Source organism: Carettochelys insculpta, chromosome 23, assembly GCF_033958435.1.
Source record: "Carettochelys insculpta isolate YL-2023 chromosome 23, ASM3395843v1, whole genome shotgun sequence".
NCBI classification, from domain to species: domain Eukaryota; kingdom Metazoa; phylum Chordata; order Testudines; family Carettochelyidae; genus Carettochelys; species Carettochelys insculpta.
The window spans coordinates 15,500,747-15,527,792 of NC_134159.1; the positions used below are offsets into that span (position 1 = coordinate 15,500,747).

General features: G+C 46.7%; 3 protein-coding genes across 10 annotated transcripts in view; 2 read left to right on the forward strand and 1 right to left on the reverse strand.

The window, feature by feature from the left end:
• LOC142001081 (lysophosphatidic acid receptor 6-like) overlaps positions 1-3,741 on the forward strand; it is a 16,501-nt gene extending 12,760 nt beyond the window's left edge. Inside the window, exons 3-4 of one of the 2 annotated variants that reach the window (XM_074975984.1) lie at positions 2,440-2,617; positions 3,173-3,741. In XM_074975984.1, coding sequence (XP_074832085.1) covers positions 2,440-2,459 — 20 coding nt within the window. In that variant the 3' untranslated portion in view covers positions 2,460-2,617; positions 3,173-3,741. The remainder of the gene's footprint in view (positions 1-2,439; positions 2,618-3,172) is intronic. The other variant, XM_074975985.1, reaches the window with a different exon arrangement.
• Positions 1-24,603, reverse strand: part of INTS11 (integrator complex subunit 11) — a 26,114-nt gene extending 1,511 nt beyond the window's left edge. For 2 of the 6 annotated variants that reach the window (XR_012642390.1, XM_074975975.1), the window contains exons 1-16: positions 23,906-24,032; positions 16,112-16,295; positions 14,501-14,598; positions 13,365-13,438; positions 12,889-13,117; positions 11,833-11,931; positions 11,698-11,732; positions 10,783-10,921; positions 8,313-8,377; positions 7,414-7,603; positions 6,370-6,453; positions 4,625-4,714; positions 3,802-3,964; positions 2,745-2,852; positions 1,950-2,011; positions 595-737 (exon numbers count right to left, since the gene is read on the reverse strand). Coding sequence is in view for 5 of the 6 variants with exons in the window: in XM_074975975.1 (XP_074832076.1) it covers positions 595-737; positions 1,950-2,011; positions 2,745-2,852; positions 3,802-3,964; positions 4,625-4,714; positions 6,370-6,453; positions 7,414-7,603; positions 8,313-8,377; positions 10,783-10,921; positions 11,698-11,732; positions 11,833-11,931; positions 12,889-13,117; positions 13,365-13,438; positions 14,501-14,598; positions 16,112-16,139 (1,607 nt within the window). In the remaining variant the exon portion in view is untranslated. Of the gene's footprint in view, positions 1-594; positions 738-1,949; positions 2,012-2,744; positions 2,853-3,801; positions 3,965-4,624; positions 4,715-6,369; positions 6,454-7,413; positions 7,604-8,312; positions 8,378-10,782; positions 10,922-11,697; positions 11,733-11,832; positions 11,932-12,888; positions 13,118-13,364; positions 13,439-14,500; positions 14,599-16,111; positions 16,296-17,277; positions 17,572-20,940; positions 21,063-23,755; positions 23,876-23,905; positions 24,033-24,198 lie in introns of those variants that run through there. The other 4 variants (XM_074975977.1, XM_074975976.1, XM_074975979.1 and 1 more) reach the window with 4 other exon arrangements.
• The window catches only part of CPTP (ceramide-1-phosphate transfer protein), a 5,438-nt gene continuing 2,351 nt past the window's right edge, over positions 23,960-27,046 (forward strand). Inside the window, exons 1-2 of one of the 2 annotated variants that reach the window (XR_012642391.1) lie at positions 24,085-24,224; positions 26,915-27,009. Coding sequence is in view for 1 of the 2 variants with exons in the window: in XM_074975988.1 (XP_074832089.1) it covers positions 24,103-24,224 (122 nt within the window). In the remaining variant the exon portion in view is untranslated. Of the gene's footprint in view, positions 24,225-26,914; positions 27,010-27,046 lie in introns of both variants that reach the window. The other variant, XM_074975988.1, reaches the window with a different exon arrangement.

Sequence of the window (27,046 nt, forward strand, 5' to 3'; positions counted from 1 at the left end):
TCTGCACCTCCCACCCCCTGAAATGATGTTGCTACTCCCAGGATGCAATTTGAACCAACGTTCCCTTTAATTCCCATCCCCTCTCCCCCCACACCAATGTGTGCAATACATTTTGTTGCATGTACTGCTGTGCACCACCAATAGAAACACAAGCTGCTGGCTGTGGGCACTCTGCTAATCAGCTGGCTGGCATCTGGATCTGTCATGGATGGCCATCGAACAGCCTACAGGAAATGGTGGTTGTCACCAATATCCACCAGTCAAGGAGGGCAGAACAGGACTTACTCAAAGCCTGAATATACTTTGTTATATTAAATCATTAGAAAAGTTACACGGTCTTATAGGGCTTGAATTCTGACCCATCTCAAAACGATGCATGAGATCATGAAGTTTAACTCTGGTTCCTACTTGTCTGCACAAACCACTCCTCAGAGGCTGGGCCAGCAGCCTGGAGGAGAAGAATCTGTACACTTTAGTCCCTAGAATCTCTCCAAACAGTTTGTCTCTAGTACCATCCCCAACTACACAGCTAGTTTGGAACAGTAATGCTGCCCTTGGAGGAGCAGCAGCAGCGGAAGCCTGCGGCACACTTACCCCTTGAGGTGATTATAGACTCGAAGCACCATCTCATGCTCCTTACGAGGATCCTGAATGTGGACCCGGCAGGTAAAACGCAGCTGATGCTCTCCAAGCCCCAGTTCCTTCAGTGCCTGCTCAGGAGAGACCAAGCGGAAGCTCTGCCAAAAGAAAGCAGGGGGTGGAAAAATGAGGCAGGGGAGACTATTAATCAGTTGCTGTTCGCATTGTTCCAGAGTGTGTTTTCATTATCAGGCAGATTTCTACAGAAAGCTACAGGGCAGCCATCGATTTCCTCAGGGTGCAGACCATCCCTATCACCCTGTGGGCAGTACCCCAAACAACAGCTAGCTAGATCTGTGTACACATACATCTAGTTACATAAAGAGAGGTTTCTATCCAGCTAGAGATACACATCTGTCATACATTCCCCATTTTCCAAAACAGCCTTAAAGCACAGCTGCTCTATGGAGGAAAGTTGGCACAATCCCCCCGTACAACCGGAGTAAGTTACAGTATACTCTTTGTTATCCCCATCTTTACTAACCAGAATACTTGGTTAACCGGAAAAGTTCACAAATGGCAGTATGCATTTTTCCCCCCCATACTAGCCAGAAAAAAATTATCCAGAATGCATTTCTGGTTCTAGCATATAAAGATTAGCTTATGGGGTGATATATGGCACATTTAACTAGCAGCAAGAGAAAATGGCATGTATAGTTCACATAGAGGTCAGAGTAGGGAGATCAAAGGAATCTTTGTACATTTGTGATTGGTCATTAATGCTGTGTGTGAAAGCAGAATAAAGTTACATGTACATGCATAGTTAGTGTTAAGCATCCTGTGTCTTCAAATTGCCAACTACATGTAATGTGTGAAAAATTCTGACCAGTAGGTATACCTCTGTTAACCAGAAAATGTGATTAACTGGAATCCTCCATTCTCCATCTACTCTGGATAATAAAGTATACTGTATTAGACTACAGCCATCAGGGTAAAGCTAAAATATCTCAACTTGGACCATAAGGCAGTTGCATCCATAGCACAACAGCAGAAGTCCAAAGCATGCCAGTACTTCCGCAGGCTAAATGCGGGACTTTACTGGAAGTGGCTCTGTGAATTGGTCAGTTGTCTCCAGTGTCTGCTTCCAGAACCAGGGTACAAAGTCTCTGGGTCAGTCTGATGTCTACCAGTCCTGGTGGTTGAGAGGCTGGGAATTCTCACACACTGGATTTCCTTCACAGCCCCATGACACTGGAGCTGTCATAGCTGAGCTGCTTCCAGGAAGCAAGTACTGAGCACAACACCTTTATGGTAGCTGGTGCCATTAGAGACCACAAAACAAGCACTAGAATAATCTTCTTTTCACTTACATTATCTTTCATGATTAATGTGCCATGCATGAGTTTCGGCTTCTTGGAGTCTGGCATGAGACCTGGAGTGGGACCAGCAGAAGAGAAGAGCAAAATCATTAATGGACTTGTGCTCATCTAGCACCTTTCAAAACAATGTAGTCCAATACTTTGGGATCTAAAAGACTGCACTGCCTTGGTGAGCAGAGTGTCTGGACAGCCAACCCCTCAACTGAAATGCAGCAGGTTTAGTCTATGGTTTTACAACCTGGGCAGTAACCCTTAAAAAAAGTAATTAAGCCACCTAGCAACTGCAGAGGGATGTGGCAAATCACATCCAGCAAAATTCACTCTTTCAACCTTGAAGCACATATTGCTTCCTGGTTTTGGGTAGACATTGGGGCAGGAGGTTAAAACCAGGTTATTTTATAATTCCAATGGGGTCGGAGCTGACCCACTGAAACATATTGTTTTTATCCATTAAGCAAATTGATGTGTAATCTTTCTGCAGGGTGCACTCGTGATGAATAGCACAGCAGCCTCATTTGGTCTCCAACTATAAAGGATGGGGCTTTTAAAAACAACAGTGAATACACTATGAATGGGGATAAACCAGCAGGTCAAATCCACTTCTTCGCAGTGGAAGCCTCTCTCAAAACAAGCAGTAATGAAACTCCATTATATGACAGGTAATGTACCCACAACATCCTCTTCTTACACATCCATTCATAACCTTAGCCTTCAGCAATAAAAACTTAACATGTAACATAATTGCTCTGCCCAAAGAGGGAAAGCTGCTGTTAACTGGTTGATTACCTATAGTAGTCTCTCTCTTCAGTAATCCAAGGGAAATGTCCACTGGTATATTGGGGCTGGTGAACAATGTCATGGTTTCTCCATTTGCAGGCATGTAACAGTTCACATCTGTATTAAAAACAAACTGGACTGGAGAAGTGTCCATACAGAGAGTTTCTAATCCCAAAGAACTTTTTAGACAGGAACTATCACTGTACTCATGGCTGGAGACGAACATGGCAAGTTTTTAGTTGCAGAAGGTTGCTAATATTTGGGACCAGAACAAAGTCAACTGAAACTTGAAGGGGTAATTCCAATAGCCAGATCCTCTATTCTAAAGGGGGTCTTGCCAGGACACCAGAGTTAACACACCTACTGATGGTCCCATGGAACTTAGGACATTAGTCACAAGTAGTCAAGGCTTTTATTTTTTCTTTATGTCTCCCAAGGAAGACAGCACAGGTTCTCACAAAGGAAACCATGCTGCTTTTTGAATCACCAGGAAAACCTCTGAAGTAGCCTGGATTTCTGTTGGAGAACTCTCCCCCAGCCTGAGTCTTGGAGAATGCCGAGAGCTGACAAGATCACAGCCTGTGCAGTAAGACAGCAGCAGAACTTACATCCACAACTCTGTCTAGTCTTAATGTCAGCTACTTTTAAAAAAATTAAAAAGGTCTATTTTTTCTCTCTTCTTGTTTACTGTTTTAAATCCTCAGTACAGAATTATAAACATGGAAGAACTTTATCCCAACAGTCTCTGCTGGTTTACTAGTCCTACAGGACCATCTTACAGAAAAAAAAAATATCTACCTATACAAGCACATATATAATAAACACTCTCCATTGCTTGGATTGAGCTGCAGCTGACTGGTCCCCAAAGATCATTAAACCTGCAGCTGGTGCTTACTACAAAAACATGCAATCTGGACAGTCACCCTTCCTGAGCCACTCAAAACACAGTATTCAACCAAATTTCATGTCCTGGCCAAAGTACATGAACTATAAAAAACACACTTAATCCTTCCTCCTTCCATTATTACCCCTCCCTCCTCCACAGCCCCACCAACCCCTTACATACGAAATTCCTGTTCAATTTTCTGCTTCAGGAACTCCATCTTCTTTGCTTCCCCATGGACCAGAAGAACACTGCGTGGCTCAGCCTGGCGAATCAGCTGCATTATGCCCTTGGCATCAGCATGGGCACTAAAAGACATGTATTCTACCTGCATCTTCACCTCCAGCTGCAGGGAGTAAGGGGTAGAAACAAACATTACCCCCATCAACATTTGCTTGGCTTGTTCACAGCTTACGAGCCTCACAGCACTTAACCCAGAGCTCTCAGGCTCCAAATGTAAGGGGAGTGAGACAGGAACCTGCATCAGAGAGAGGGACAAATTGAGACAGACAGATCCTGGAGTTCAGGGCAGCTGGAGAGCAGTCAGCCCCATAACAAGAAAGCAGTTAGGACCTTGCAGGATCAGACTTTATATTTCTGGATTCAATAGCAGCCCAAAATAAAGCAGCTTGTAAGGATTTTAATTACCAGGTGCAGCATCCCATTCAACAGAAGTCTGTGAGGCAGCTGCCTCACTGGGTACAGGCAACTGATTTACTTTTCCATTAAGAACACACCCGTCAGAGTCTCAGCATACCTACAAGGATTCAGTGGTGTAAAAGATGGGGCAATTGTCAGTCAACTGCTGACTGCAGCTGTGGGTCCACAGGTGGAAGGACAGCAGCAAAATGCAAATCACTATTAGCACAAGTAAAGGAATTGATTCAGTCGCTTTGGCTAAAATGTCACTTTATCAAGACAGGTGAGCAATTTTTGCAGGGACAGAAGGGAGGGCACTGTGCAAGTCCCCCTAGCAGTCAGTGGAGCGCTTTCAGAATTAACTTACTATTTGTCGCCCTTCCATTTCTAGCTTCCGCTGTCCACTCAAGATCTTATGGCCCACTGTTCCTTGCACACAGTAACCTGGCATAATGACCTAGAATGAATCCAGACAAATATGTAAGACAGGGTGAACTTCTCTAATGTGGCAACCTCAGGGCCTGAAAGGTGCCGGATGAGAGAATTTGCTGGACTGCAAGAGGTCAATATTGTCTAGCAGCATTAGCAACACTTTCGTTCCTTACTGGGCTCTTAGACTTTTATGGGTAAATTACAGATAAAGAACAGCCCAGAACATTAAGAGCCAGGACTGGTGGCTGGAAACAAACTTTATGGACCCGTGGGAAACTTGGAGACACCCATGATAAGTGGTCGGCTGGCAAACTAAAATCATGCCAGATTATGGATGTAGCTGGACGAGAGCATTCTGGATTGAAGAGGTTCAACCTGTATTTCATGCTGACCAGTGCCACAGTGAATAGTCTTCTTGAGACAGAGCTAGCCACACATCCACATGTACAATGCTGGTGGCAAATTACCCAATGTGCACACCACAGCTCCATTGTTTATAAGCTACCAAATCTGTTCTGCTCAGTTTACCCTTGGTATCTTGTATGATAAAGATCTGAGCATGGCACAAGCATTGAAATTACATTGTAAGATGGCTTTTCTTAAAATCGGCACACTTCTAGGGGTTATTGCTAGTCAAGTGTTGTTTCTAGACAGCTTAGAAGAGAGAAGCACAGCTGAAAGTTAATTTCCATAACACAAAATCTTGCATAACTCATCCTTTCCAAGTCTACTGCCTAAAATGCAACGCATTTTAACAGTTACAAAACCTGCACCCTTGTTAATTCCTCAGAGAATCCCTCTCTCTCTCTCCTCTACCATCTGCCAACTATTAAAGCCAGGCTATCAGTAAGTTTTATGGGATTCCTTCAAAATTAAGGCCTCTAACAGATTCAGTAAATAAAAAAGTGGTTCCATGTTCTCCAACCTGAATTTTGGATATGGGTTTCAATGATCTTGGCCATGGCTAGATTAGCACACAACAATTCTGTCACTTGGATATGTAGGTCTTTATCAAGCCCAGCAGAGCAGGCTGGCTTTCAGAGTGAGAAATGATCTTGTTCCACACCGATACCACAGCCAATGCTCCATTGGTGAAAGAGGACCTACATGGATACTTGATAAGGAGGCACCTTCCTGGGTCCTAAGTCAGGTTCCACAGAAATAAATGACTGATGTATCCCCACGCATAGATCACAGGCACCATATATGGAGTCAGTACTAGGTTTTTTCCCCTTATTGAAGCACAATGTAGTATATGACATAGGCTGACTTAAGTCTGTAGTATAAGATATGCCCTCAAAACTGAATGTGTCACCTTCATCCATGGTAATTAAACCCTGATTTTGTGACTGAGTGGCATCTGTCCCCCCAAGGACACAAAGGGTGAATCCTTGTGCAACAGGGATGAATCCTGGCCCCAGTGAAACCAATGACTCAATATTCACTAATTTCAGGACTCAGAGTTGGCCCAAACACAAATGTGCCATTTATAAAAACAATTCTGAATTATGCTTTAAAAAGTCAGTCAGACAGTTGTTATTAGTAACTGATGATAGGTTCAGATAACTGTTGAAACAACAAATGAAGGAAAGATTTCCCGACCTCTCTCATCCCGCAATAGATACAGTTCATGTCTAAAATTTCTGGACTATAGCCCCACACAATCGCAAAATTTCTTACCATATTCTTTTCATTCCCTGCCCATTTCCTGAAGATCTGGAGGGACTGTCCAGCATGAAGCATCCCTGGAGTTGCAAAGACAACCTAAGTTTCAAAATAAAACAGCATTAGGAGCGCCACACAGAGATGCATTTTTCTTAAGGATTAGAGAGCAGGTGTCTCAGCTAGAAGCAGGAAAAATCCACCCATGAATTTATGTAGTACCACGTAAGATACAGAGCAGTTTATACACATTACAGCTGTGGGGTTTTGGGTGGAAGAAGTGGGAGGCAGAGGTAATTTTTTCAAACAATGTCTCATTTTCATCTAATAAGTTTTCCATAAAAAGAAACACTTCAAAATTTAAAATTTCCTAACAAATGCTTCAAAAGTCTGTAACCAGCCTGCAGTACTATGATAGCTTCTGAGTGATGCATGAGAAGGTAACTAGAACAGCAATCTCCCAAAAATCAATATCTGAAATACATTTTATTTTTAAAGGGTCTATTTCAGAAGTTTAAATTTAAAAAAACCTGATTATGAGAACTATAGATTGGATCGGTGCAGAGAAATGCATTTAACACATTAGAAAATTAAGCTTCAGTGCACTGGAATCTAGGTCATATGTTTATTCCCTTTATTAGGTATTCTGTTTAAGACAAAAGTGTCATTATGCTGCATATGATTGGATTTATTAGTGCAAAATGCATTTCCAAGGGGGAGTTGGGCTTAGAGTCCCAGCTTTGCCACAGATTTCCTATGTGACCTTCGGCAAGTTACTTAATCTCTCTTGGCCTCAGTTTTCCCTTGAGGATAACTGTACTTCATTATCTCAGAGAGAAGTTGTGAAGAACACATTGACAAAAGTGAGGTGTTCAGAGACTACAGTAATGGGGGCCATAAAAATGCCTCAGGCTCATGGCTTCTGTTATCAGTAGAAATGGGGGACGCCCAAGCCCTGTGACAGAAAAATCATGCACTTTTCTAACCCAAGCAAAAAAAACAGCACAACAGCAGCTCCGAGCCATGCTCATCAACCCTATAAAGTGCTTAATGGCCACGTACCATTGGCCCAGGGTTATCAGCAAAGGCTCTATCGAAAGCCTTGATGTGTTTGAATTCAAACATGTTTCTCTGTACAAAAGTCTTCCGGATCTTCTGATTAGTCCATGTGATGAAGAGCTTGTAGTAGTGATTGGCCTTCTCAGTGAGCCCCATGGAGAAGTAAATTGGGGCCTTCAGGTTCATTCTTTCCCTATGGAGAAAGAGGAGTCAGCTAGTCAGTCATGGTTGCTTCTGCGAGGTCCTGGCCAACACCTCTCAGGCACTCTTGTGTGCCCAAGAATCAACCCAGGAACCTAAGATTTCTATTAGACACTTTCATGAGGATATTATAGATCAATATTACGGCTGTGTCACATTAACGTTAGATAATCCAATTCTCATTGTCAGCTGCACCAGACAATGCCAATAATTTACAAATATTAAAGAAGTTAGGGGATCATCACCACATCTGTGTTCAAACCCAGACACAGTCTCTCCTTTCTGAGCCTTCAAGGACAATGTTCATGAAAGAGATTCAATATTTTATTTGGCCAGCCAAAAAAGTTACTTGTCATAAACATGGAGAGTTTTGCAAGGCCAGAGGGATAGTATGAAATTAAGAAAGGGAAAATATAGATGGAGTGTCTGTGGGGGCATGGCGAGGCATGACTCAAAAGAGCAAGATAGTTTAGAGTAGTAGCCAAGAAACGTAAAGACAAAAGACTATAAAATGTACTACAGAAAACTATCCTGCACTAGCCAACATGGGCAGATACAGACTAGAGGACAAAGAGGAATATAAGACAGTCTATGACATACAAAACAGACATCTCTGAATCCTGGAAAAAAAACTGAGCACTAAGTTTATGTGTGGAAAGGAACAGATAGGTGTTTTAAATGGAAAAGGTGAACCTTCTTACCAGAAAGTTTCCAGTAAAATACAGAGCTCCTGGGCACGTCCCAAAGCAAAAACTGGGATAAGAACCTGCAATTAGACCATTAAACTACACTAAATACCATGCAAAGATAACCTGCACCACAAACAGGTTGAACCTCTCTCGTCCAGCACTCTCAGGACCTGATCGATGCCAGACGAGAGAATTTGCCAGACCATGGGAGGTAATATCGTCAGGCACATTACCAATACTTGGACCGCTCAGTGGGCACACAGAAGACATTTAGGGCAAAATTACAGCTAAATAACAGCACAGAACATTGAGAGCCAGTACTAGTGGCTGTAAACAAACTTTATGGGACCATGGCAAACTTAGCCACAGCCATGATAAGTGGTTGTCCAGCTAACTAAAATCATGCCAGATTACGAAGGTTGCCGAACAAGAGTGTACCGGATTAAAGAGGTTCAACCTGTACATGCACTTCTCACCAGGGGAGCCCAGTCAGTTTTGCAGATGCATTCCCAGGGCCTTCCTTTTAAAAGATTTCCCCATGGGGGTGGATGTGATCTTCCTGATGTTGCATTTTATTTCCCTATTCACGATTTTTTCTGACAGAAGAGAAAATATTGCAGAATTACTGAAAGCAATGCCTCAGGCTCCCCAGATACTTGCAATGTAATAGGGAACACTTTATGGAGCCTCTGGGAATCACACTGTTCCATTTAGCACTACAAAGAGGTTGCCAATAAAATATTGTAAATAAAAAACAAAAGTCACATCTCTGGTATTGTCTGTGGTAAACTACACTGTGCCAACCATTTTTTCATCTTGACTGCCTACTCTGCAATGGAGCAGTTATGTCCTAGGAGTGACTTTTTTAGCTCTCCAGGGGACAAAGAGCATGAGAACCCAATACAAGATGTATACACAGCTGCCTACTTAGTTTTCCACACACATTGTTTCATGTCTCCAATATGTTCTTCTGTCAAACTGTTCACTGATGCTGGCTGCCAACTGGCAAGACCTTACATTACTAATTGGTTTTCTGGATTCAGTGACAACTTCCTACTTAAGAAATCATCAGCTAGTTCTAAGATGAGTCTCTAAGTGGGAGATCTATACATATGCCACTTCTGTTCTCAGAAGACTCACGTTTTCCTTCTGTGAGCAGAACTCTACATGAGCCAAGTATATGACCCAAGTCAATGGGGATGAACTAATGTACCTTTTACAAGGACAACACCATTGCTATTGTAAACGTGAGAGTGCCATATAGACAGCGTCTCCCATTTTGTCTGCAGTTAATTTGATTTAAACCTCAGGAGCTAGGGGCCCCGCCCTCATGTAAATCTGCATAATTTCATTATTTGAGAATCCAGTGACTTAACCATTGGGCTTCTGGCTCTAAATTGTTTTAGTGTTGATCCAACATCCACCTTTTAGTGAGATCCCTTTAAGGCATATTTTGTTGAGAAAATTCTCACTGGATGCAGGAAGTCATCTTTTAATTAATGGAGAGAGAACAAAATTCTGAGTAAGCAAGGAAAAACAAGTGCCCACAGGGGCACTAACAGCCTTCATGGGACCCTGAGCAACGTATGGGGGGCCCCAGCTTTGCACTCCCAGAAGAGAAGGGGCTGAGGGCAGCCAGCCCCCAACACATCCTGCCCTAGCCCTTAGCAAAAACCCAGAGTCCACCCCTCCACCCCCTAATATAAAAGGGTCAGGAGCCCAAGACCTCTTTCAAGCACTAGGCCCCAAGGCAATTGCCCCCCCCAACACCATCAGAAGGTCTGTGTACCTAAGTGAGAACCATAAAAAAAAAAAAACCCACCCACTAAAACCTACTACCGTCAAAACTGCATTAAGATGTTATTGCCATTTTAAGCACAACCATGCATGCGCCAGGTAACAAGACCAGTTGCTTACTTCAAATTGACATGACTGGAAAAGAACTGAACAAATAAAAGCATGAAAGCTACATGCAGAACATTCAATCATCATGTAGGAACCTCTGTTTGTAGGTTAATACTTTCCGTATCTTTGGGGTTTTACGCCGAAAGTCTGGTAAAGGCTACAGTGGGGCACGGAATACTGAGATGAGAGCACTGCTTAACCATGATTAATTAGAACTAATGCCTAGTGTAAGAGCACAGATTTTGACAGACACAGTTTCAGTTTCTAGATTTATACGACTAATAGTGTAAGAGCACAAAAATGTATATGCCGGCATCTCAGGCACTATTATCTCTCTCTTTAAAACTTCAGAGAAATAATGCCGTAATGCTGTTGTTTCCTAGAAAAATGAAAAAAACAAAAACGCCCATCCATTCCCAGCTCAGTTGTAAGCAGAAAAACCAACATGGAACAACAAAGTTGTCATCAGGTTGTGCAAGAAGTCAGCTCATGTATTGGAAATAAAGCGCAAAGGGGCCACCAGCTGCTCATGCTTCTTAGAGACTGGAAAAGGCCCCAATTAGCTTATTCCACATACCTTCCCTCCTCGCTCTACAGTTTCATGGACCTTCTTCAGGAAGTCCCTCTCTCTACAGCGTTTGGAGTCTCTAATAGTTGTGGCATAGGTGGATTCACTGATTAATAAATCCGGACGACACTTATCAATCCAGGCAGCTCTAAAACAAAACAAAGCCAGAATTTCTAATGCATAACATACAGCACTTTGCAAGATGAATTAGGAACACCATTATCCCTATATTATACCTAGGAAAGCTAAGACCCAGAAATGTGCAGTGACTTGCTCAAGGCCACACAGGAAGTCAGTAGCAGAGCCAGTTTTCCAACCTTCCTTGGACCACGCTATAGCTATGTGTCGCTAAACAAATTCAGTTCAAAATATGGAAACTAAACAGAGATTTTTGAACCATGAGTTGTCCTTTACTTGCTGGTGACCAAATTAAAATATTGCATTTTATTAAAGATTAGCAACATTTGAAATCCTTCATATGCATAAATATACTTCTCTTAAGATGGACAACACTCACTGCAAAAAATAAATATGCCTTACTGCAAATGTATAGCATTTCTTCTGAACTATGTTAGAAGGTGAACGCCTGTAAAGTATGCCATGACAGGAAGTATATAATACATTTAAACCCTATTACTGTGTAGCTTAAAAAGGGTATTAACTTGACTATACAGCAGAGAGGAGAAGAATACTGCAGAAGTGCATTCAGAATCTACTTTGTGGAATTATTCTAAACCTACTTAGTTCCACGACTGAAGATGTCATTTGTCTTCCAAACACAGAAGGCACTAAGTGAGAGAGTCTCCTCATCCAAGAGTACAAAAAGACAATGCTAAATAAATTCCCATACATTGACAGGAGTTGCAGAACATCTATCACACATGAGGTACACAAAAATTCATAGTCTCTCTGGTTCCTACTTACCCTAAGTGCCTGTCTGGTGTCATGTTATAATCCCCCTAATGAAAGAAAAGAAAACCTCTTTATTGCCTCAAAGACAACTGGACACATACCATATAAAGGAGATTTATATCTATAAATCTTCATCTGTTTACTTACAGTGTACACCACAGACTCGGAACCAACTTTAATCTGGAACATAGCTGCTCCCAGCACATGTCCTGCATAGTATGCCTTGATTTCCAGCTCATCATCTACCTACATAAACAATCAAAACCATATAAGCCAATTTTAGACAAGTTTCTTGCGGTTAAAGAGAATTCATTAAGTGGAAATTAAGAGCACTGATGGTAGTTGATTAGATTATGTTTCTTCACTGCTAATTTTCTGGTCCCTTCCCCTGTTGTTCCATTAAAGTGAATTGCTTAATAAAATGCAGTTATGCAGTCATGGGGCCTTTCATGCCTGGGGACCATGGGACAACTGCCCCTTTTGCCCTTACATTAATCCGCCTTTGCCATATACCAAAGAATTCACACTCCTACTATTGGAAATCACAGTGCAGAACCAACCTGAGATGCTGTACTACCCTGAATACGGGATCTGATTACCCCTAAAGTGCTTCAGAATCCACAGTTTGCAAGACAAGTGCTCTAGCGTCTAAGATGCTTCCATAGCAGCCATTAAAAGGCCTCTGGGTGACCTCTGTCTCACCTTTTTCCTATTTTGTTTTGGGTTTTTTGCTTCTTCAAACTACACCCTGCCTTTCTCTTTTCCCTTTTATATACACTTTGCTTCCCTCATCCCCCAAACTTATTTTTGTCTTTACTAAGTGATGATAAAAGAACAAAGCCCCACCTTATACGTGGAAGGGCAGAAAGGAAACTGACTATGATCAGTCCTTTTCCTTCTGTATCAAACGCATGAGAGCACACAACCGGCTAAAAAGGGAAGCTGATAAGAAAGTTACTCTTAACTTAATATATTGAAAGTGCTTCCTAGTTAGAACACGCATGAGGGGAGTGGGGCAAGGGATTAAGATTCCTAGGCTTAGTTCTCCTGTTTGCCACCAAGTCACTCTTACCCTTGGGCACATCATTTAACATCTCGTCTCAGGCATTACAGAAGTGTAAAATTAGAAGACCTGTCACCCCGTGCCGTCTTCAACAGTCTAACTGATTTACTCTGACAGCTCCCCTGGGTGAGCCACTTTACCTGGACTGTCTGGTGAAGGTGGACAGCTACCACTTTTTTCATACAATCTTTGATCATTTGAGAAGTGAAGAAGTTAGTCTCCCCTTTCTTATCCACAGTGACTTTCCTGTAATCCTCCAGCAGGATGGGGCAGATGGCTTTTGTGGGGTGCGTCATGTATATGGGTCCATCATAGCCAACCATTTCGCTGAAATATGGTAAAGCTCCACAATGGTCCAAATGAAAGTGGCTGTGAAGGAACATCCAGAATGAAAGATGACCCACAGTCATTTAGCTGTTCAAGCAACGCACTGAGAGACTCTTGCATGAAGCAGAAGTGCAATCTAACTTTGCTGTATAGATTTGCAAGCCATTAAGCATGGACAATTTATATATAAACATAGGAGAGGAAAGTGGAAGAATTATTTTCCAGCTCTCCTCTTCTGTGTCCAAATAAGACAGCAGGAGGTTGCTTTGGCTTTGTTTTTGTTTTTTACCTGATGATCACACAGTCTAGAAAATCAGTCAGCCTTCCATTCTGGGTAATGTATGAAAAATCAGGAAAGCGTCTCTAAAAGACATAAAAGGAGATTATCAAATATTAAACAAAGCAGGCTACTGAATTCAAACCATGATATTAAACAAATGGCAGCCATCCATGTAGCATTAGGAATGCACTGTGATTTTGTTATGTCAGAGGGCACCCTTGTAATAACAGAGAATGCTGGTGTCACCAATGAAGAGGATTGCTGCAGGTTAAACCCCATAAAAAAGATGGAACATAGTGAGTGCCAAGGAAAGGAACAAGAAAACTGCCAATGGGAGCCTTTTTCTGATGTTGCAAATAAGTAATTACAGCCAGGTAACTAATGCATTTTATCATCACCACCACAATTCTCATTTGTAAGTTTTGAGCCCCTTCACAGAGTTCTGCTAAAGCTGGTAGTTTGTTCTATGCTGGGTCTTAGGAGTTGTGTAATCTTCACACTAGAATTAAGGCTACACTTCTCTCTATTTGAGGTCATCAATGTTCAGGTACCTTGAGCCAAAACAGAATTGGGTGGGGAAAACCCACCACATTACCACCCTATATCCAGCAAAGCATACTTCCTGCAGGTCTTGGTTTGGATCCCATCAATCAACAGACTGATCAAGCTTATCCAAGTACAAACTAATGATGTCTTTTACGTTTCAAGTTCACAAGAAGCCTCCTACCACATAAAGTGAAGTGACACTGCAAATGCAGCAGGCCATTGCCCTGTTGTGTGTGCAAATAGAAAACTTTAAAAAGAATCAACACATGAAGGGTGGGAGGAAAAACTACAGAACACATACATGAGAGAGGATGTATAGCCCCTACACGGGGCACAGAATTTGCCAGATGAGATATTGGTCTGTAAACCATGGTACTATGACTTCAGCATTGGTTAATAACAAAGGTTTCAGAGGAAAGCGAGTCCCCCCAAACACACTGGGCCTGATTTGTCGCACAAATTTCTCAATGAAGTTGGGTAGAACCATCTAAGCAGGTTGTGTAGTTCAGGCATCCATTGAGCCAGAAGCAATTTTAGAAAAAGCTGGGCAGATAAACAAAGAATCTACACACAGCATTCGGACTTTTTGCCATACTTACATCATCATTGAAGCCCATGTGCATTCCACAGTCTAGCATGACATTCTTCCCTGCAATAGACACAAGAATGCAGCTCCGGCCCACATCCTGGCCAGCCCCTGAGATGAGAGAAAAAGGCAGTGGCATCACGTCTATATATCTTCAACTTTTAAAAGGATATATTATACACATTTAACACTGAGAAAACACCAGGTAGATTAAACTCAACTCTCCTGTTGAACAGGAAAGTATCATCTTCATTTATAAATGTAAAATATTCAGGCTCAGACATGGGAAGTGACTTGACCAGTGGCACGTAGATAATCATTGGCAGAGCTGGATTAGAAATCTGGAGTTCCCTCTCCTATACAGTAGTCACCCCTCTATGCCACAGTGTCTCATCTTTTGTCAAAAGCGCAGCTCTCCATTAAACACCAAGCTTGTCAGTTTCAGACCGAAAGACATCGATCAATAGTTTTTCTGTTGGTGTGTCTCAAGTGACACATCAAAACAGTTTATCATGAAAACTGCCATCACACTTCAGGAACATCTTCTGGATGCAGATTAATCACAGAAACAGCTGTACAAAACAGCAGCAGTTCTATCTGAATTTGCATGCTCTACAGGACAATCTCCTCCACTGGTTCTACCACAATGGTGGGGAGAGAAGGAGCTCAGTGTATCAGGGGCTGCCAGGAAGTGGCCTTGGGGTCTGGGTGGGAGTGAAGGTGTGAGAGAGGGCTGGTGTGGGCAATCTGAGCCGGTCAGGTGCAGGAGCAAGCGGGGGCGGGGGGCGGTCTAGGCAGGAGAAGTGTGCAGGAGGGTTTGGGATGCATGGTCAGGGAAAAGAGGGCATGAGCAGCGTGGGGAGTCAAGGTGGGAAGGGGCAGGAAGGGGGTTGGAGTCAGGGTCTGGGTAGGAGAATTGCACATGAGCCGTTGAGGCCAGGGGGCAATACCCCAGCATGCACATGGCTCTGCGCCCTCCCTCCACAGGCCACTCAGAGCAGTGGGAGGAAGCCTCTGGGCAGTGCTACCAAGGTGCTGCTGCTCCCCCCTTACCTCCCCCAGCTGGAGGAACAGCAGCAGTGGCGCAATGCCAAGCCGCTTCATGCCCCCACATTCCCTGGCCAGAACCATGGTCTGGATCCAGCCCAGAGTTGCCTGATCTGGCCTGCAAGGCTCAGGGCTCCACCCCACAACCCTGCTATAGGCTGGATGCTATGGAGGGAGCCTTGGGGTCCAGATCCAACCTGCAAGTCCCGGCCTTTAAGGCTGTTAAGGGCCTGATCTATGCTTCAGCCCCCACCCCCATGGATCTAAGCTATGCAACTTCAGCTACATAAAGAGCATAGCTGAAGTCAATGTGTTTACCAGAGAGCATCCTATATGGTAAGGTCTGTACAGACTTCTTTCCCATAAATTCTAGCTACTCTTCTCATCCTTGTGGAATACCAGAGTCCCCAGATGAGTGCACACAGGTCAGTTTATCACATCTAAATTGACACTAATTTACCACAGATGGACTGATCACTGCCGACTAGAGCTATATGTAGTGGAGACAAGCCCATGGCATCCAAACCTTATCTACTTTTTTTCTTTATTTCAACTCCATCTTGTGGTTTGCACTTACCCAAGGGAGTGACTTTTATTTCAGGCATTTTGAAGGACAGAAGAACTTTCTGAACCTTATCTATATAGCAGGCTATTTCAGAGAGACCATAACTGAAAAGAGAGGGTTCAGCCTGTCTTCAAATCACTGATGTGTTTATTTACTAATATCACACAGAAGAGTTCAGCTGGAGGTCCCTGGCTTCCTAGAAGAAGGCAAAAACAGAGACAAGAAAAGGATCAGCTAGCTCAGCACATTTTTAGTGTCATCTAAAAATGCTTGCCTGTCTCCAGGATAATTATTGCTAAAATACCACCTAAATATAAACTAGATTCCTTGGCCCTAACATTGTAGCAATATTTTATAGTTATTCAGTGCAAGATTGGGCCATGAAGAATGAAAAAAATGTTCATGTTAGAAACAAAATGTTCATGTTCAGTTAGAAACAAAAACACTAGGAAAACTTTTTAATTTTTGACATTTAAAAATAAAGTATTTTGATGAAATTGAAATATCCTGAAACAACATAAAAACACACCTTTACATTTTCAGAATACATTTTTTTTATTTTGTTTGTTGTTTCAAAAGATTTGATTTATAGAAAAGAAAACTTTAAAGGTTTCAAAGGAGCTATCATAAAAAAGTGTGCAACAAAACATTCTGATTGACCAGACACCAGAGGGTATTTTAAGTTCTTCTTTGAGTGTCCCCGTGGGTGCTCCACATTAGGTGTCGGGCTCGCCCGGCGCCGCAGATCGGATCTTCCAAGCAGTTTCTGCCGGACCGCGCATGCGCCGGTGCGCGCCACTCCCCCGCGCGCTCCCGGCCACGTGCGCGATCCGGTCCCCGCCAGTTCCTCTTAACCGCCGTCGGCTGCAGACGGAATCCGAACTAGGCTAAGGCCAAGTAGCGTATTCAATGGCTTTAACTGTTTTTTCTTTAAAGTTTTTCAAGTACTTAGGCTACTGCAAGTTAGCCGGTTGTTATTTTTCAAACAAACAAAAAAAAAACAAAAACAAAAAACCAACAAACAAACTACAAGCGGGACAGCTTCAATCCAGTCCCAGTAACAAGCGCCGGAGGCCAGGAGCATAGGGCCATCAGCCCTCCTGCTGCAGCAGGCCATCAGAAGGGGAAAATAGCACAGAGAAGGTGCTAAGTACCCATTTAACAACTGAAAGACTCACCAACAATGTCCTCTTCAGGATTTAAAAAATGTGAGTCCTGCCGAGAGGTGATGCCAGCGTCTGATGGGCACAGTCTATGCATAAGGTGCCTTGGGGAGTCCCATGTTGCACAGAAATGCTCATTCTGTGCAAAATTAACAGCCAGAGCAAGGAGAGAGAGGGAGATGCGGCTTAAAATGCTGCTTTTCGACAAGGCCCTCCAGCCAGACGTGCCGGAGCGGCCGCAGCAGGAGGGACCCTCCGGGGCCCATAAAAGGAAAGCTGCCTCCCTCACCCCATCAGCGCAAAAACGGAGGAAAGTCTCCCCAGCCCGATCCCTGCCGGCAACAATAGCGAGCGGGACAGGAGGAGCGAGCAGCCCCCAGCCGCAGCAACAGCTGATCGGCGGCGGCACGAAGAGCCACGTGGAAGCGGCTCAGCCTCCAATAATCAGCCAGCCACCCCACACCGCAGGCAGGGCGGCGGCTAAACAAGCGCTGGTACCGGCGGCACCGCAGGCAGCGGCACTTACCCCCGGGGAACCGGCGGTGCAGAGCGCGCAGGCACGCAGCCTGCAGGCACCGGAGGACACCGCACGTGCGGCACCGCCCTCGAGCGTGCCGAGCTCGGTGCGGACAGGGCCGGGATCCCCTGTACGTCAGGGGGCGGAGTTACCTCCTCAAGGGAGGGGGAAGGCTGCACACAAGAGGAGGCATTGCAGCCCCTCTCCGCACAGGGCTATGGAGTTGCTTTCTCACAGCCCTCCGCTTATGTTGCAGACTCCAACCAGAAGGCAGGGGTCCCCCCTAGCCTACCCAGAGCCCCCTTCTCCATTTTTGCAACCAGCCTCACCCTGGCTGGGACCACCTTCACCCTTCCTGGGGTTTGAACCGCTGGACTATTATGCAAAATCGCTCTCTCCAGCCCTCCCCCAGACGCAGAGGGTATGCACCAAGGGAGTGGTCTAGGTCACCTTCCCAAGAACAGTGCCTATACTGCCATGGTCGCCCCTACCACGCGGGGCATAGACACCATCGGCAATCTACTAGGGAAAGATCCCCACAGACGATCTCGTACCCCCGAGGGCAATTGCGACCGGGGACAGAGACTCAAGCATCTCAGGGGGGACTGGTTATGGAACCCCGAGATTTTCCCTCGCAAACCTCTAGTGAGAGGGTGTACCATCACCAGCAGGAACCGGAAGGGTCCAGAGAGACGTACCCCAGCGGTTCCTCGCTCTCCTCCCCGGATGAGGCTACGGCCCCGGGGGACGTCCATCCTCCGGACGATCTCAAACAGTTCCAAGAGCTGTTTTACGAGGGTGGCCTTCACGCAAGGCATCCAGAAAGCAAAGGTGCAAGAGAAACACCATAAGCTCCTCAAAATCTGAGACCTCCGGCCTCCTCCAAAATAGCAATACCGCTTGATGACGCAATCTTGGAGTCTGCCACTATGATATGGCAGACTCCTGAGACTATTCCGCCTGTCCACAAGAGAGTGGAAAAAAAAAAAAATACTTTGTGCCGACAAAGGGCACGAGTTCCTGTTCAGCCACCCACAACCAAATTCCTTGGTGGTGGAGTTGTCGCAACGTGGGGGAACAGACAAACATGCCAAAAAGCTAGAGCTGTTGGGCAGAAAGGTCTACTCCTCCTCCACTCTACTGTTGCGAATGGCAAATTACGCAGCGCATCTAACGAACCATAATTTCGACAACCACATTAGGTTAACCTCCCTCATGGACTCGCTTCCAGAGGGCAAGAAACCAGTGCTCAAGGCCATCATGCAAGAAGGCTACGCGGCCTCGAGGACGAGAGTTCAGATCGCCCTGGATGTTGCGGACACAGCAGCACGCTCCACAGCTACGGCAGTGGTGATGCAAAGGGAGTCCTGGCTCCAGACTCCGGGTATACCGAGGGCCTGCAGACAGAGATAGTCGATCTTCCCTTCGACTCGCAGAAGCTGTTTGCTGAATTAACTGACTCGGTCCTTCATTCCAGTAAAGATTTAAGAGCCACACTTAGGACCATGGGGATTTATACCCCTCCATACAGAAAGAAAAAGTACTACCCTCAACAAAGACGGTACCAGTACCAGCAACAGCGTCCCCAGTACCACAGGGGTTACGAGCAAGGGCGACATCAACAGCACCAGCAGTACAGAACTCCCAGGCGACGTTCCCAACAGAGCCGTGCGTCCTCGGGGCAGGGCCAAAGGCCACAAGTTTGACACACAGATCCAGGGCTGCGCCATCACTACCATCGCAAGGTCATCCAAAGCGGTTATTCCACCATCTCCTCCGACCATTCTATAACCAGTGGCAAAGGATCACCACAGACAAATGGGTGCTGGAGATCATAGCCACGGGGTACGCCATCCCCTTCCAGTCGCTCCCACCACCATGACCTCCACCCAGGCCCCACCTCCAGGAGGCCTCCCACGTAGCGAGGCTCAAGCAGGAGGTAGACCATCTCATGCTCATAGGGGCAGTGGAAAGAGTGCCAGAGCAACTGCAAGGGAGAGGGTTCTACTCGAGGTACTTCCTCACGGGGAAAAAGACAGGAGGCGGGAGGTCCATCTTAGATTTTCGAGGCCTCAACCGGTACCTGCGCAAGCAACGCTTTCGGATGGTCACAATCGCCTCCATCCTTACGGCACTAGACGATGGAGATTGGTTCGCAGCCCTCGACTTATAAGACGCGTATTTTCACATAACTATTCATCCGGCTCACCTACGATTCCTCTGGTTTTTCATGGTAGGCAAAGAACATTTTCAATACAAGGTCCTACCGTTTGGCCTCTCCTCGGCCCCCAGAGTCTTCACCAAGACCTTGGCAGTGGTGTCAGCCTACCTGCACAGACAGGGGGTATTTATATTCCAGTATCCGGATGACTGCCTACTCAAAGGGGCCTCGAAGGAGGAGGTACTACGCATGATACGCGTCACAGCAGGCACGTTCTCTTCGCTCGGCCTGGTTATCAATCTGACAAAATCAAAGATAGACCCCACACAGGACATAGAGTTCGTAGGGGCATGCATAAATTCTATTACAGCGAGGGCGTATCTACCAGAGACTCGCTTTCGGGCCGTCGGCTCCCTCGTGCAAGTCTTCACCTTCAGCCCTACGGTGCTGGTTCTGACGTGCTTACAGCTGCTGGGCCACATGGCAGCAATGACGTTCGTAGAACAGAACGCCAGGTTACACATGCGCAGCATGCAGCACTGGCTGGCGAGCGTATACAAACCGGCAGCACACACTGTTCACAGGGTGGCGTCGCCCACAACAGAGGTGCGCAAATCCCTGCAATGGTGGGTAAACCCCGAGAACCTGCTAACAGGGGTACCCTTCCACCAACCACACATATTGGTTTTTCTTACTACAGATGCCTCCCTCATAGGGTGGGGAGCACACATGGGCGAAGAGGTGACGCAAGGGCTGTGGTCCTCCACGGAGCAGTCACTGCACACAAATATACTGCAGCTCAGAGCAGTGTTCAACGCCTGCAGACACTTTCGAGACCATATAAAAGGCAAAGTAGTCGGGATCAGTACAGACAATACCCCCACCATGTTTTATATAAATCGGCAAGGAGGACCTCGGTCCCGTGCCTTATGTGCAGAAGCAGTCCGGTTGTGGAACTGCTGCATCGCCAACAATATAACCTTGAAAGCCTCGTACTTACCAGGTGCTCACAATGTGAAGGCAGACCAGCTGAGCAGGCGTTTCGCACTCACGCACGAGTGGCAGATCCGTCCCGATCTGCTGCAACCGATTTTTCATGCATGGGGTTTTTCCCCAGATAGACCCTGTTTGCTACTCAGCACAACAAGAAGTGCCCACGATTCTGCTCCAGGGCAGGACTGGGATGGGGGTCCCTGAGGGACGCCTTCGCGATCTCATGGAGGGGCCCCCTGCTTTACGCTTTACCTCCCACAGTGCTCATCCACAAAGTGTTGCAGAAAGCCAGGAGGGAAGGAGCCTGAATGATCCCGATAGTCCCAACGTGGGATCGACAGCAATGGTTCCCCTTACTCCTGCGCATGTTGGACCGGCCACCGATGCCCCTTCCGGTGGCGCCGGATCTGCTCACGCAAGCCCAGGGGTCCATAGTGCATTCGCACCCCCAAGGCCTGCGACTACAAACGTGGTTAATCCATGGCTCAGCTCCCTAGAGAGCACATGTACGGAGGAAGTGCAGCAAGTCCTAGAAAGTAGCAGGAGGACTTCCACCAGGAAGACCTACAAGCAGAAATGAACTCGCTTTACGGCATGGTGTTCTACCAAACAGCTAGCCCCCCTTTCGGTGCCTATGGCTGTGATATTAGAGTATTTACTGGACCTCAAGAGAGGAGGACTCTCACTATCCTCGTTTAAGGTCCACCTTGCCGCCATTTTGGCGTTCAGACACGAAGAGGAAGGGCACACGGTGTTCGCCCATCCCATGGTTACCAGGTTCCTCAAAGGGCTGGTAAACCTATACCCCCCTCGGAAACCGCTTCCACCTTCGTGGAACTTGGACCTGGTGCTTAATGCGAAAAGGGGACCACCGTTCGAGCCTTTGGCCACGGTTTCCCTCTGCCTCCTTATGATAAAGACGACCTTTCTTCTCGCAATCACGTCAGCTCGCAGGGTGAGCGAGCTTGCGGCAGTTATGGCAACGCCACCCTGCACTGTTTTTTCCAAGGAGGCGGTAACCATACGGCTGCACCCAGCCTTTGTTCCTAAAGTTTCTTTCTGAGTTTCATACTAACGAACCTATTGTTTACCCTCGTTTTATCCAAAGCCTCATAACTCTAACAAAGAGGCGCGCCTACACCTCCTGGACGTGAGGAGGCGCTAGCTTTCTATATAGACAGGACCAAGTCCTTCCGGAGAACGGATAGACTCCTAGTCTCTATCGCTCCCAAATCAAAAGGAGAATGTCTCTCTTCGCAGAGAATCTCGAAGCACAACATATCTTGCATAAAAATGTGCTACAAACTCAAAAAGACTCCTTTACTGGCCATGCCCAGGGCTCATTCCACTAGGGCGGTGGCAGCATCAACAGCCTTTTTTCAAGGGCGTTGCGCTGAAAGACATTTGCAGAGTGGCGACCTAGTCATCCTGTGACACCTTCGCCAAACATTACGCCCTTCACAGGGTATTCCAAGAGGATACCCGTCTCTCGGCAGCGGTCCTCTCGGGGACAAGCTGCACATAATCCGATTACCCACCTCCTATCTTGGGTTACTGCTGGGTAGTCACCTAATGTGGAGCATCCACGGGGACACTCGAAGAAGAAAGAAAGGTTACTCACCGTAGTAACGGTGGTTCTTCGAGATGTGTCCCCGTGGGTGCTCCACTACCCGCCCATCCTCCCCGCTCTGGATCTCTGTTTAGTGTTTTGCAGGAACATCCGAGGCGGTTGGTCAAGGAACTGGCGGGGACCGGATCGCGCACGTGGCCGGGAGCGCGCGGGGGAGTGGCGCGCACCGGCGCATGCGCGGTCCGGCAGAAACTGCTTGGAAGATCCGATCTGCGGCGCCGGGCGAGCCCGACACCTAATGTGGAGCACCCACAGGGACACATCTCGAAGAACCACCGTTACTACGGTGAGTAACCTTTCTTTTTGTGGCAAACTTAAGAGTCTGGGTTTTCTTCAGTCTCACAAGACACACACTTCCAAAAACGCAGACCTTCCATGAAAGTGAATGTCAAGTTCCCACCAAAGTCTAAGGCCTACTGAGTGAAAGGGGTCTCATACAGGCACTGACTGCAAGGAAAGGACACCTGCCTGGTTCCCTGAAGCATGATAACTGCTGCCCTCCCCCAAAGCAGTGTTCTGTAAACTGAGCACTTGGGTGGTAACCCAGGAAAAATTTAGGTGCTGCCCAGGTGATTAACAAAGCACCTGCAGTGGGCACCCACGTGTTTCTAGGGGTGCTACACATCACACATGCCTTGGTGCGCATCAAATTTATTCCACCCATGGATGGAAAAATTAGAGGGAACTCTTCCCCTCCCCCCCCCCGAAGCATAGCACCACTGCTGCCCCCTCCTCCTATATCCCGACTCTCCTACCCCCAATGGCTGCACACAGCCCTGAGCAACGACCTCCCACTCCCCCCCCCCACACCCCCAAAGCCCCCCCACACGCACCTAGAACAGGGGGACCATCCATCTGCCCCGTACTGGGCGGGACGCTCCCGTATTTGGGGTGCCAAAAAGGCGTCCCGACTTATTTTTTAAAAGGGCTGCAGTGTCCCCTACTTAGGCCCCCGGGCGGAGGGGACGGGAGAGCCCAAGGCCGCCGCTTCCGCGGGTCTTGGTCTAACCAGGAGGAGCTGCCCTCCCCCTACACCTCCCCGTCCCACACGCGGCGCGAGGAGATATGGTCGCCCTCAATCGAAGCCCCGCCCCTCCCCAACGACCTTCCCCCACTCCAGACAGCTGGAGCCCCGCCCCCTAACCTCCCCCTCCCCGCACAGCCCGAAGCCCCAGATCCACCCGCCACCGACTTCTGCACCGCCCGGCTGGGGCCCTGGCTCGCGTCACCCGCGCCACCGCCAGGCCGCTGGTCCCGGAGCACCTCCTCAGCAGGCCGCCCCGAGGCCTGGAAGGGGGCGGGGCTCGCTCTGCGATCACGTGACACAGGTAGAGCCTCTTACCTTGCCAGCGCGCGCCAGCGAACCGGCCGCCCTTGTCGCCCGCCCCAACCGTCTCCCATCCCTCGATTTGCGATTGGCCTCGGCGAGGCGGAACCAAGAGCAGCAGGCGGTGATTGGCCAGAGCGGTGGGAAGGGGCGGGACAGCGAGCGGGATAAGCGGAAGCAGCTGGCTGAGGGGAGCCGTCCGGCGGCTCAACATGGCAGAGCAGGCGGAGGCGTTCTCCCTGCGGGAAGTGCTGGTGGCGTTCCAGGCGTGCGCCGGCGAGCAGCAGGAAGTGCGGGTGGACCCGTACCTCGCGGGCTGGAAAGGCCTGGTCAGGTGAGGTGGGAGGCTCGCGGCCTGCGGCGGATTGTCGGGAGGGGCCCCGGCCCGGCTTTCAGGCGCAGTCCGGTGTGGAGAGCGGCGGCTGCGTCTATCGCCTGGGCCGGTATTCGCTGGGCGGCGCCATCTTTAAAAAGTCGCTGACCCGCCCACAGCGGCGAGTAGGGGCAGGGGCGGTGCCGCGCCACGCCACGCCCATTCCGCGGGTAAGGGAGGGGTCCTCGTAAGCGGCCACGCTGGGGCCGGCTCCCTGTTGCTATTGGTGGCGCTGGGGTGTTAACAGTGCGGGCAGCTGTGAGTGTAGGTTGTTTCAGGGCTGACTTGGGTAAGTGCCCTCACTGCTGAGCTAGGTATAGGGTGCTGCAGATTCGTCGGCCTAAGGGTTGAACAACGTTGCAGGCGAAGAAAAGGTGGGTGACAGCTGAGCACCAGAGATCATGGCCCAGTCCCCTGCACTCATGGTAGGGCTAAGCACCCTCTAGACCAGAGGTCAGCAACCCCATGTCAAGAGCGGCACTCGAGCAGATTTTCTTCAGCATGTGAGGTGGGAGCTCAGTTCCACCTCTTATCTCCCATTCATCTAAGAGGTTGCTCAATGCTATGCTGCATGTGGCTTAAAACACCAACTGATGCTACCAACCACTAGCTAAATAGTAAAGCTCTGCATCTTTATTAATGAAGCTGTTGTAAGTAGGACTATTAGTGATTTTAAAAGTATCACCAACACTTGGACCATACATAGAGGTCAAATTTTGGCATTCCTCCTCTGAAGGTTTGCTGGCTTCTGATCTAGAAAGTCCTTGAAAAGTGTTTGTGTAATCTGCTCCTTAAAAATCTCCAATGCTGGAGATTCTACACTCTTTCCTAGACAACTTATTCTAATGCTTAACCATCCTGACAGGAAGTTTTTTTTCCCCTAGTGCCCAGTGTAAATCTCTCTTGATTTATTTTAAGGTCATTGCTTTGTATCCAAGCATGAGAGCTTACAGAAAATAATTTTTTTCCTCCTCCTTTACACATTCTTTTAGGTACTTGGGAACTATTAACATGTCCCCTTTCAATGCACCATAATACCAGTTAGGTATCTGTCGTATGGACCATAGCCCCTTTTCTGAAACATTTTGAGGATCTCTGCCCTCACACTGCATGAATGGGGAAGAAGAGCTTCTTGTAACTCAAAAGTTTTTCTCACCAGCAGTCCCCTCAGTAGTAGGCATCCTTCAGTCTGCATAGACTATGGATCGCGCCCTTTATAGTTTCAATTGAGGACTTCATTTACAGCGTCTACTGTGACTATGAAGACCCACACGAGAGTGACAGTCCTTGCTGCATCTCTTGCAGATGTGGTGGGTGTCTGGGAAGTCCTGAGTGTGCTTTGTGTGTGCTCGCTTCTCCTCTGCTAGCTGTCTGATCCTCATCTCGCCCTTCTGAAGGCCCTTGTGTAACCCCTGCCTCCATCTGCTGCGGTCGTCTGCTAGTTCTTCCTAGTTGTCCAGCTCGATGTCTGCCTCTCTGAGGTCTCTCTTGCAGACATCTTTGTAGCGCAACTGGGGGCGTCCGGGAGGTCTTTTGCCAGAGGCTAGCTCACCATACAGGATGTCTTTTGGAATCCTTCCATCATTCATCCTGTGGACGTGGCCAAGCTAGCGGAGCTGACGCTGCCTGAGGAGGGTGTGCATGGTTGGGATTCCAGCTTGCTCGAGGATGGCGGTGTTGGTCAGTCCAATAAAAAGAAAAAATTAAGTCCTCCACGTTGTCTGTCACAATACTACACACTTGGAGTTTGTAATCTAAACTGCCTACCTGAGCTCCCCACTTGCGATCTTAGAGAGGGTAGAAAATAATTAGGCTTAATAGAATTCAGTTTTTTAAATTGGATAATATTGATTAGTTTGAAGCATTGCTGTTAAATTTTATAATTGCATAAAATTGTGGATGGGTGGACAGACAGTTCAATGACAATAGGCATGGAGATTCAAAAAGCTGAAAAACACCATTGTCAGTCATGTTAAAATATATGAATTAAATAGCCTTACATCAAATTAAGTTCTGAAGCAGCATTTTGGGCCTATGTAAATTTTGATTGTTGATGGAAATAGTTTTCATTGGTTTATGTGTAGAGTGAAATCAGTGTTTGTCTAACAATAAAAATCTGTTCCTTCCAAAACACCACTTTAGCTATGCCTACACAGCAGCGTTATTTCAAAATAATCCATTCTGGAATAGCTATATTGAAATGGCTTATTTCAAAATAACGCAGCTAAACACAAGAATGCCTTTTGCAATACCACCTAGCTATTTCAAAGTAGCATGGCCAGACACATAGTGCCTATTTCGAAATAGTGCCTTTGGATACCTTATGGCTTATTTTGAAATAGCACTATTCCATGTCTTAATAGCACCTATTTTGAAATAGCAGTTGCAAAATAGGCATTATTTTTTTCCTGCAAAGAGGTGTTCATAATAATGCATCTGCTACTTCAAATTTATTTCAAAAGAGTGGGGGGGCGGGTAATAGATACCTGCAAAGTTATTGGGAAATAATGACTTTTTATCTCAAAATAACTTTGTGTGGTCCTAGCCTTCCTTGAGCTTTCCTGAAAAAGGTGGTTGACTACTAGTAGGCACAATTGTTGTTAGTATATTAAAGTCTACATAGTTAATTAGTTTTTATTTTGTATTACCAGCACTTGATTCCACTACAGGTTGAACCTCTCTAATCCAGCACCCTTGGAACCTGACCGGTGATTAAGGCTGATCTAACTTTAACCACTTAAGCAAGGTCACTATTTCAGCATCATTTCTCAAGTTCCTTTATT